Raw genomic sequence first — 12213 nt, 5'->3', positions numbered from 1 at the left:
GCAAGAAGGGGGCATGAGAAGGCCTTGGCGAGTAAGGTAAAGGAAAACCCCAAGGAATTCTTCAATTATGTGAAGAAAAAAAGGATGACAGGAGTGAAGGTAGGACCGATTAGAGATAAAGGTGGGAAGATGTGCCTGGAGGCTGTGGAAGTGAGCGAGGTCCTCAATGAATACTTCTCTTCGGTATTCACCAATGAGAGGGAACTTGATGATGGTGAGGACAATATGAGTGAGGTTGATGTTCTGGAGCATGTTGATATTAAGGGAGAGGAGGTGTTGGAGTTGTTAAAATACATTAGGATGGATAAGTCCCTGGGGCCTGACGGAATATTTCCCAGGCTGCTCCACGAGGCGAGGGAAGAGATTGCTGAGCCTCTGGCTAGGATCTTTATGTCCTCATTGTCCACGGGAATGGTATCAGAGGATTGGAGGGAGGCGAATGTTGTCCCCTTGTTCAAAAAAGGTAATAGAGATAGTCCGGGTAATTATAGACCAGTGAGCCTTACGTCTGTGGTGGGAAAGCTGTTGGAAAAGATTCTTAGGAGATAAGATTTATGGGCACTTAGAGAATCATGGTCTGATCAGGGAAAGTCAGCATGGCTTTTTGAAGGGCAGATCATGTCTAACAAGCCTGATAGAGTTCTTTGAGGAGGTGTCCAGGCATATAGATGAGGTAGTGCAGTGGATGTGATCTATATGGATTTTAGTAAGGCATTTGACAAGGTTCCACATGGTAGGCTTATTCAGAAAGTCAGAAGGCATGGGATCCAGGGAAGTTTGGCCACGTGGATTCAGACTTGGCTTGCCTGCAGAAAGCAGAGGGTCGTGGTGGAGGGAGTACATTCAGATTGGAGGATTGTGACTAGTGGTGTCCCACAATGATCTGTTCTGGGACCTCTACTCTTCGTGATTTTTATTAATGACCTGGCTGTTGGGGTAGAAGAGTGGGTTGGCAAGTTTGTAGACGACACAAAGGTTGGCGGTGTTGTAGATAGTGTAGAGGATTATCAAAGGTTGCAGAGAGACATTGATAGGATGCAGAAGTGGGCTGAGAAGTGGCAGACGGAGTTCAACCCGGAGAAGTGTGAGGTGGTACACTTTGGAAGGACAAACTCCAAGGCAGAGTACAAAATAAATGGCAGGATACTTGGTAGTGTGGAGGAGCAGAGGGATCTGGGGGTACACGTCCATGGATCCCTGAAAGTTGCCTCACAGGTGGATAGGGTAGTTAAGAAAGCTTATGGGGTGTTAGCTTTCATAAGTCGAGGGATAGAGTTTAAGAATCGCGATGTAATGATGCAGCTCTGTAAAACTCTAGTTTGGCCACACTTGGAGTACTGTGTCCAGTTCTGGTCGCCTCACTATAGGAAGGATGTGGAAGCATTGGAAAGGGTACAGAGGAGATTTACCAGGATGCTGCCTGGTTTAGAGAGTATGGATTATGATCAGAGATTAAGGGAGCTAGGGCTTTACTCTTTGGAGAGGAGGATGATGAGAGGAGATATGATAGAGGTGTACAAGATAATAAGAGGAATAGATAGAGTGGATAGCCAGCGCCTCTTCCCCAGGGCACCACTGCACAATACAAGGGGACATGGCTTTAAGGTAAGGGGTGGGAAGTTCAAGGGGGATATTAGAGGAAGGTTTTTTTTACGCAGAGAGTGGTTGGTGCGTGGAATACAGTGCCTGAGTCAGTGGTGGAGGCAGATACACTAGTGAGATTTAAGAGACTACTAGACAGGTATATGGAGGAATTTAAGTTGGGGGCTTATATGGGAGGCAGGGTTTGAGGGTCGGCACAACATTGTGGGCCAAAGGGCCTGTACTGTGCTGTACTATTCTATTTTATCCTTTCACAACATTGAAAACCTCCACTAAATCTTCCTTTCATTCTCTTTGCTCTTAACTCTAACACCAATCTACTAATACTCATTACGCCTTTCCAACTTGTTTACATTCTTCTTGAACCATGATGCGCAGAATTGGATACAACACCTCAAAGGCTAAATCAACAATTTTTAAAAAAACAATACTCCCTCACTCTTGCTCCATTTATGGCTTTCTACAAAGGATAGCAGTGGGACTGCTGAAATAGGTTACAGAATGTGGATAATGAAGGTTGGCTTTGTCAACTAGAATTCTCCAGCACAAGCATTATCCTTTACTCTCCTAAGGGTACACATCTGATTAAGATCAGGAACAACTGATGACACTCAAGGGTGTAACTGCCTGTCAGTTTTCAATAACTAGGCCCACTTACTAAGACTGGTCATTTCTAAGAGTTAGTGGATATTGAACCATACCTGAGCCAGGGTTTTGTGTAATTTTCTGGTAGGATTGGGACTGTGAAAATATACAAACAGTTGCCTTAAAATATCTCAACAGTACGAGAATTACAATGAATCTATTTCATTGAAATAAAACGTTGTTGCATGAAGTGTACTCTTATTGACATTCAAACCAGCATTTCATTAAAACACAGGTATAGTACAACAAATTCTATGACTCTAAAAATGCAAATAGCTTCTAATATTCTATTTCTACACAATTTCTAAAAGAAAGCAGTATCTTATGGCTGAAAAGTAATTCATTCTAAAAGTTTATTCCTTCTTCATTGCTTAAAGAGCTGGGTGCACTTTCCATCTTTGCCTGTGAGATATCATTAGTTGACAGCCCAAATGCAGCAGAGTCAGAATGGAGACCATATTCGTCATACTATTGTATTTTTCAACCTGAAATTTTAATTCCAAGAATACTGTTGATCTTGCTGAACTAGCAAGTGTTTGATGGCATAATAAGGAGAAATGTGGAGAATAAACAAGAATTTTAACTGAAATTCATAAATATTATCAAGGGGAGAAAAAAAATCACATGAGGTGACACAATAAACAGAATTATTTTTTCCAGACATCAATATATAATGTTTAATAGCTTTTCCAAAACAGCTCTGATGTTGCTTCAAAGTAGGACATTTCACATTTTAGTACAGCAATGGTATACAACTAATATTAGAAATATGCTGTTCTTCTCGTCCACCAGATCATCAGGGATGTCATTACTTAACTTTCAATGCTAATTTTATTTTAAAACCAAAACTGTGAAAATACCGAAAAATAAACCAGTGAATGAACAGAAGTTTAGCAAATTGCTCTGATCAAGTTGTAAGGTTAAATAGTTAAATCACAATAACTGTTTTACAGTATCCAGTGGCAGTATTTCTGTGCAGTAGTACTCCATGAATCCTGATCACTAAACATCGCTGAATGGAATAAAGTAGGTGAAATGGTAGCAAAGGTAAATTGCAGCTAGAAGGACAATATCAAAAAAAATGCTGTTTCTAATTGTCAAGTTTTGGAGTGTATAACAAGATACTTTAATGTGGGAATGAAGTCAAACACTCCCTTGCCTCAGGGACAAGCAGAGAAAAAAAAACTTCCAAATTAGTTATCAGCAAGAAAGCAAAGTACTAGCTGCAACCACCTGCTTCCACATCACACCATTAGGCTATTAAAAAACATTAAACATGATTTTTGAAATATTAGAGCTTCAATATACCAAGGAGAAAGTATCAATCATGTTTGATTATTCCTTTAATCAATTTTTCACAAAAAAATGTTTCATTATTTTACTAACACGACACCAACTCATTGCAAAGTATTCAGCTTCCACATTCTTACCTTTTCATCTCGGTAAGTGATAAAGAGCTGGAAGACCTCACTCTCTGAAATGATTGGATGGTGACACATTCTATTCATCCAACCCTGCAATCTCTCCATTCGCATCTTGATGAATTCTTCTTCAAACCGACCTTTACCACATTAAATCAGGTGAATAAGTCTCAAGGATATCAAACATCAAAGCCTACTTCACAGCTCAAACGCTAAGAAAATACACGTTGGAAAAACAACAGAAACATTCCCCTTCAGGGTTTTTGTATTATTCCTGGTGTAATATCGCTATTTCAGTGCATTCTTATTTCAGCTCATTATCTTTAATTGCTCAAATCTTTTCACACAATCAAAACTTTCAGAAAAGAAGTTATATTTGTATTGTTTGTATTTAAACCACAAAACTCTGCCTTTGTTTCTAAAGTAAATTTGTTAATCTTACTTTTCTCAGGGTCAGGAGGAGCAAGAAAGTTTTTAAACATATCCTTTCATATCACAATTATTCTTCATGCTGGGCATTGTGGAAATTATATTGTTGTGAAATTATAGGTATTTAAAGAGGTAGATTTTTTTTTTTTTGAAAGATTGGAGAATTCAAAATAATGGAGAACTGACATAGAAGGTGATTTGCAGCCTGGAGTAGATCAGCCATGATCATTTCAATGGGATGACAGGCCTAAGCCAGATAACTTCTTTTTCCCTCTATTTTCCTGTGTTCTCATATTGTGAGAGCTTTACAATCTTAGAGTTAAATGCAATATGGGCATATATTTCATAACTTGCTTATGATAACTGTAATTGAAATACATCAAAATTAATACTGGGAAGAAGATATTGTTTCTGAGGACAGTGAGGTCACTACTATGTTAATGAAACTGGTGACTCAGAAAGTATGCAGCTGCTTAAGATGCTAAACAATAATTACTGTGCTGATGCTGCAAGCAGCTGATTTATAACTTTGATATGCATGTCTACAACAATACATTTAAATTAGATGCACCATGGCCCAGTGGGAGAAATTCAATGCACAGGAACACAAAACACCACAAAGAGAAGTGGACATTGTCTAATCCGTCACAGCCATAACCTTCCCCACATCTACAGGAGGCACTGCCTCATGAAGGCAGCATTATAATCAAGGTACCCACATCCTATTCTTGCTGCTACCATTGGGCAGAAGACTAAAATTCCATATCACCAGTTCAGGAACAGCTATTTTCCTACAACCATCAGGTTTTTGAACCAAACGTGCAACCCTAATCATACCTCAGCAACAACCATGAACCCATTTCCCATTGCATTTTCAGCACTAATATTTTGGTCTTTTTCTTCACTGTTTTGTAGAAATGATACATAAATTATGAAGTCTATGTGTTTTGAACCCATGTTCCTGTAATACTACTGCAAGTTTTTCCATTGCATCTGTGCATTGTACATGCTTATTACAATAAACATGAATTGAAACTGTGTAACTATACTCAAAATACCAAATGCTGCATTTTAGGTAACTTTCAATGTTTGAATTTCACATACTGCAAAAGGATGCTGAGGATTTGCGTAACAATAAAACAATGTCAAATAACTCTGCTTTGACTTATAAACCCAGTGGTGAATAGATTCATTCAAAAATTACCGCAGAACAACCAACATCTGTTATGTAGATTATAAAGTGTTTCCAGTTACCTGTAACTTGCTTGTCTGGAAGTGAAGGAATGGGAATAGCTGAACCAAACTTGATCAGAAGACGCTCATATAACCAGTCAAAATGCTTATATCTGTGGTTGACTGATCGATTAGTGTTCTGTACACAAGAGGCACAAGATCAAGAAACTTCAACACTCAATTCTGTATGCATGACTAAAAACCTAACAAATTAAACAAGTCAAATATTTCATTGGTATGAATTCTAATGCATATTTTGCCATAAAGATATCAAAAGTCATGTGCATTTTTAACCAAATGACCAGCCAATTTCAACAGTCATGTACATATATCTTGCTCGTTCTTGCTCCCAAAATTTAATACTTTCCATTTCTCAGCACTAAATTTCACCTGTCACTTATCTGCCCAAGCAAGCTGTCTGTCGCTCTCTCTTTAGTATCTTTTTCTATTCACCTCCATGTTTTGTCATCTGCAGAAGAAAGTGGACAAATCTCAAAGCAGTAGAAAACAAAATGGAATGCTCAGAGGATTCCAATTACTTTGTGCTTAATGTTACCAAGATTTTCCCCCCAAATTTAAGTCTACCCAGCTGCTGAGGTGGGATTCAAATCCAAAACACCAGGTCAATGGTCCAGATTTCTGACTAATATTTAGCAACTTAACCATCTAATTGTACTGTCTTGTTGGTGGAATTGGAGAGTATAGGTCAGAAAAATAATGATGAACAGTAACTGGTCAGTAAAATGCACTCAGATAATATCAACAAGCCAGGAACATAAATAGTGAAAAAGATTCCAAACTTTAGGTGAGACAATTCTCTTGGAAGTGTAAACCCATTTTTGAACCTCATTTCCTTCAGTCCCACCTCCCTACTCAACCTCATGTTAAGAAAATATACATCAGAGCAAGGAGCAACCATGTGGTCTGTCAGTGTCAGCTCTGCCATTCAGGGTTATGCCTGATCTAATCCTGGCTCGACCTCACTTTCTTGACTCCTCCCTATAACCTCTGACTCTTCTAGTATCCAAGTATCTCTAATATTTAAGACTCAATTAACCAATGGCCCAATTATCAGAATCCACTACACCTGTTCAGAATATTTCTTCCAAACAAGAAAGCAAAAAATCAGAAACCTGCTTCCTTGAAGCATTTTAATAAATTACAGGCCATATCCAGAATCCTGATCAGGTGCCCACGTTACCAAAGTGGAGAGGAGTAGCCTTGTCAATTCTTTTCACAAGTTTGCTATGTGAAATCACAGTTAGGCATGGCAATGCAGTTGGTGAAATAACACAGTACTAATCTTTTGTAAATAATTTTCCTTTTTAAACTTACATTGGGAGTTACTTGATACTCAATGTAACTCTTCAATCCATATAGCTTGGATCCCTTTTTTGGATCAGCAACTACACAGCTCAGAGAGGATGCAGGATATTCCCAAACAGGACCAACTTCACCTTTCTGAAAGAAGAAATCATAATATTGTTCTCAAATGTTGATGTAGGCAAAAAACATCTGGACTAAGATGAGATCAATTTTAATTCTTCCCATCCATTCAAAAGCAAAACAAAACACTTGAAATCATGAGGCGCTGACTTTTTCCCCCAACTTACAAATGTGACCAAGTTCAAGGCAGAGTGGGTTTCGGGGGGGGGGGGGGGCGGGGTGCAGACAGAGAGCACAACCAATACACTCCCCAAGATTTCTCTTAAGGATGGTTCTGTCTGATAGGGTTTCTGAAGCACTGGGAAACCTGACAGCCCCCTGCATGTGAGAACAATCATGCAAGGGAAGTGCCTTTAGACTGTTGCTTGTAGAGCAGCTAGACAGAAACATTTCTCTCCTGCCTCCTCAAATGCAATTTTGCCCACATGCATAAAAAAGCAACTTGCAGGTTTCCTTTCTGTGAAATGACTGTTAGAGCATCACAGACAATTGGAATTCAAGGCCATCATCAGGCTGACTGTAGGTGGAGTCGACATTAATGAAAGATGTCATGTAATTAAAACTGCACAACAGATGGAGAAACAGGATTTTCCTGTTTCCCTCAACTGTGATGCTACACCTACAAGATGACAATTTTATTCCCTTTGATCTAGTATTGCTTTAAAGTACTCCATTTTCACTCATTATATCACTAGAGCAGGGTTTCTCAACCTGGGTTCCACAGAACCCGAGGGTTAGGCGAGAGAATATAATTTTTAAAAAATACATATTTTGTTTTGAACTTTGCACAATGCGTGATGCAACACTCACTGTGGTGGGCAGTGACCGAGCAGCCTCATTAGCAATCTCTGTTTTTGATGGGAGATTGGGGAGGCCATTGATAATTGGTGACACTGTTTTGCACGGCGGGTAGGCTGATGAGGAGTGTGAAGTGCGTTTTCTGAAGTGCGTTTTCTGGACTTGCCTAACTTCAGCTGTGACGTCAGCCTCTCCTTCTCAAATTACCTCCCCTAACTTCCCCTCATCCACTGCCAATTGACTTGTGGGAGCAAGCAAACTACTGGTGTAGTAGAAAATTGGAGGGAAATTTTAATTCTAAAGGTGGTTCAGGAAGCAAGTTATTTTGTAGCAGAACTTATTACCCAGAAAAGGAAAAGTCACACAGTTGGTGAGAACCGAATAAAGCCAGCATGTAAAATTATAGAGGGTAAAATGTTAGGACAAGATGCAACTACGAGAATTTGAAAGCTTTCACTCTCAAACGGTATGATAAGTCGACTTATTGATGATGTGTCACATGATGCTGAAGAGGTTTTGGGTGATAAACTGAAAAACAACAGCTTCTCTATCCAGGTTGATGAGTCAACAGATTTCACCAAAAAATGTCATGTTGTAGCATTTGTAAGATTTGTAAATGATGGCGAAATTCAAGAAAATGTTTTCTGTTGGAAATAGTAGCCTGAAACAAGCAAATGCCAAGATATATTTAATGTTTTGTCTTCATATCTGGAAACAAGAGGACTGTCTTAGAGGAACTGTGTTGTCATTTATCCTGATGGTGCCCCATCAATAGTTGACTCCATGAGAGGTTTGATTTCTCAAGAAAAGAAAAATTCTGACATTTTCACAACACACTGCTTTCTTCACAGAGGTGAAGATGTCAAAAACTCTTGGGAGATGAAATGAAAAAAGTTCGGGATGATGCGACAAAAATGGTTAACTTTATTAAACAAAGGCTAGTTCACTCGAGAATGTTTAAAAACTGTGAAATCTTGGACAAAGAGCACATCAATCTCCTGCTGCATAGGGAAATCTGGTGGCTTAGCAGAGGAAGAGTTCTCAACAGGATGTTTGAGTTGAAAGGTGAATTGCAGGAGTACTTTCAAGAAAACAGTCAGCCAGATTTTGCTGAGTGCTTTGAAGATGAAGAATGGCTGCAGAAACTAGCCTACTCAGCAGATATTTTTCATCATATGAACCACTTGAATAAGTCACTGGCAATAAATTTGAATGTTGTAAATAGCATTAATTAAAATCAATTTACAACCTTTATTTAAATTAAATCTACCGAGCCTACCTTTAGAAAATTTATATCCCATTTTGGCTTAAGCCAGTTATTTAACAGAAATTTATTATGTTGGCCTTCTGAGATTTAAAATTTATGAAAGGGAAAGAAAGATTAATTTCAAGAAAGATAAGCTACACTTAACTACCTGTTTTTTTTTTTCCAAGAAAGGTTGGCTAAAAATTCATTCTCTACTGAAAAAAGCATTGGCAATTATTTTTAGATTATTGTATCTACAACTTACTGATCATACTAACATACCTGCAGATATAATAATTTTTATGCAGGGGCCTGAAAATTATTTCAAGGGTTCCTCCAGGGCAAAAAGGTTGAGAAAGGTTGCTCTAGAGTTTGATTCTATATGACATTTCTTCTCTCACTATGTCACGATTGCATGCTTGCATTCTCAACAACTTGAGAGAGCAAATCATAAACACAAGAGATTCAGCAGATGCTGGAAATTTTGAGCAAGACACAAAATGTTGGAGGAGCTCAACTAGTCAGGTAGCATCTATGGAGAGGAATAAACAGTCAACATACTTTACACCCCTTTCCCTTCTCCTCACCTGCCCTAATGCAAAGGAAATTCGTGTCCCTTTGGTCAGAGGGACAACACACTAGAGGGAAGTGGTATCCCTCTCAGCAGAGGAACACTACTTCCTTCTGGTTTCCCTCTTCCTTCCCTTTCTATCACGACCCACTCTCCCACCGATCAGATTCTTCTTCAGGCCTTTACCTTTTCCACCCATCACCCCTCAGCTTCTTACTTCATACACCCTCCTCCCCGGCTTCCCCTATCATCTGCCAAATTGTAGTCCTTCCCCTACTCACCCCCACCTTATTATTTTGGCTTCCTCTCCCTTTCTTTCCAGTCCTGAAGGACTGTGTTTGTTGTCAGAGAGGGTTTTGAGTTGAAAATGCAAACCAACTAATAGTAGACAACACAATCTGGTCCAAAATAAATGGAAATTTGTTTTCAAGACTCCTGCCCCTTTCATATTCTTAATAAATTTAAAATTAACCAAAATAAAATGCAATATCCATTTTAATCCACAATTTCAAGATCCTTTACAAGAATTATTGAATTATCAGAATAGCTTTAACTTCAGAAAATAATCTTGCACATTGGGGATAATTTAATTTTGAAGAACTTAATAGGAAGTAATAATGGCATGTTAAGACAAAATGTTTCACTGAAAAACAAATCAGCAGAGCAAAAGAGTCCAGGATAATTTCAGCAATTTGTCTTTAATTCCTTATTTACAAAGCCAAGCATTTCAAATTCTTGATTGACTTATCAACATGTCCCGGAACTTCACAGATTGGAAAGTAGGCATTTAAAGCCTCTTTAGCAACTTCATCCCCCTTTGTGATTATATTTCCTCTCAAAATTGTTTTCTCATTGTAAATCTTCAGTCTCCCTGAACTTTGCTGGTGTCTAGATCATTCCTACATACCTTATGAAAAACAACAATCATAAAACTGACCACTTGGGGATCGCATTTCATTCTAACTTTGATAATAATTCATAGCCCATTTATCTACAGTCTAATTTGGTGATATTTCTTGTAGGGAAATGTAGTTCTCTGGCAGGGTGAGAGGCACCAAAGAGAGAAGAGATTCAAGATGGCTAGATGGATGAAGAAAAATATTATTTTAATGAGCAGACAAGGAAGGCTCAAGCAGAGGAGCAACGCTAATAATTAAGGCAGATTTGAACTGCATTTATGTGGAGATCTGACAAACAATCTTCTTGAGCTGCAGACACAGGATTATAATAAGGCAGTTAAAAACAATTCAATGACCAATTGTACAGCAACAACAGAATGAAAGGATTCAAAAATAGAATCTTGTTTGGTTAGAATTGAGGAACAGAAGATTTGCTGTTATGCTACAGAAAACATGATGTAAGCCACCAAATGTGTGCAAGATGGAGCAAAATTTGCAGTAAATTTCAGAAGCATGAAACAAAAGGAACAAAAGGACTTGGCTGGCACCAGGGCAGGAATGGATTCTCAATATTCCTGGATTTCAATGCTTTAAAAGGGATAGAGAGGGCGGAAAAAGGGGAGGAGGGGTGGCATTACTGGTCAGGGATACTATTACAGCTACAGAAAGGGTGGGTAATGTAGCAAGATCCTCTTTTGAGTCAATATGGGTGGAAGTCAGGAACAGGAAGGGAGCAGTTACTCTACTGGGGGTATCCTATAGGCCCCCTGGTAGCAGCAGAGATACAGAGGAGCAGATTGGGAGACAGATTTTGGAAAGGTGCAAAAATAACAGGGTTGTTATCATGGGTGACTTTAACTTCCCTTATATTGATTGGCACCTGATTAGTTCCAAGGGTTTAGATGGGGCAGAATTTGTTAAGTGTGTCCAGGATGGATTCCTGTCACAGTCTGTGGACAGGCCGACCAGGGGGAATGCCATACTAGATCCAGTACTAGGTAATGAACCGGGTCAGGTCACAGATCTCTCAGTGGGTGAGCATCTGGGGGACAGTGACCACCGCTCCCTGGCCTTTATAATTATCATGGAAAAGGATAGAATCAAAGAGAACAGGAAAATTTTTAATTGGGGAAGGGCAAATTATGAGGCTATAAGGCTAGAACTTGCGGGTGTAAATTGGGATGATGTTTTTACAGGGAAATGTACTATGGACATGTGGTCGATGTTTAGAGATCTCTTGCAGGATGTAAGGGATAAACTTGTCCCGGTGAGGAAGATAAAGAATGGTAGGGTGAAGGAACCATGGGTGACAAGTGAGGTGGAAAATCTAGTCAGGTGGAAGAAGGCAGCATACATGAGGTTTAGGAAGCAAGGATCAGATGGGTCTATTGAGGAATATAGGGAAGCAAGAAAGGAGCTTAAGGGGCTGAGAAGAGCAAGAAGGGGGCATGAGAAGGCTTTGGCGAGCAAGGTAAAGGAAAACCCCAAGGCATTCTTCAATTATGTGAAGAAAAAAAGGATGACAGGAGTGAAGGTAGGACCGATTAGAGATAAAGGTGGGAAGATGTGCCTGGAGGCTGTGGAAGTGAGCAAGGTCCTCAATGAATACTTCTCTTCGGTATTCACCAATGAGAGGGAACTTGATGATGGTGAGTACAATATAAGTGAGGTTGATGTTCTGGAGCATGTTGATATTAAGGGAGAGGATGTGTTGGAGTTGTTAAAATACATTAGGACGGATAGGTCCCCGGGGACTGACGGAATATTCCCCAGGATGCTCCACGAGGCGAGGGAAGAGATTGCTGACCTATGGCTAGGATCTTTATGTCCTCGCTGTCCATGGGAATGGTACCGGAGGATTGAAGGGAGGCGAATGTTGTTCCCTTGTTCAAAAAAGGTAGTAGGGATAGTCCGGGTAATTAT

General features: G+C 39.4%; 1 protein-coding gene across 1 annotated transcript in view; it reads right to left on the bottom strand.

The window, feature by feature from the left end:
• snx9b (sorting nexin 9b) overlaps positions 1-12213 on the bottom strand; it is a 117596-nt gene that overhangs the window by 45473 nt on the left and 59910 nt on the right. The window contains exons 8-10 of the mRNA XM_072265365.1: positions 6666-6791; positions 5352-5469; positions 3678-3808 (exon numbers count right to left, since the gene is read on the bottom strand). Of these exons, the coding sequence (XP_072121466.1) occupies positions 3678-3808; positions 5352-5469; positions 6666-6791 (375 nt within the window). The remainder of the gene's footprint in view (positions 1-3677; positions 3809-5351; positions 5470-6665; positions 6792-12213) is intronic.

This window comes from Mobula birostris, chromosome 8 (genome assembly GCF_030028105.1).
Source record: "Mobula birostris isolate sMobBir1 chromosome 8, sMobBir1.hap1, whole genome shotgun sequence".
In the NCBI taxonomy this organism is placed as follows: Eukaryota; Metazoa; Chordata; class Chondrichthyes; order Myliobatiformes; family Myliobatidae; genus Mobula; species Mobula birostris.
Note: the sequence above shows the minus strand (reverse complement) of the source record. Positions and strands in the feature narration are given on the sequence as shown.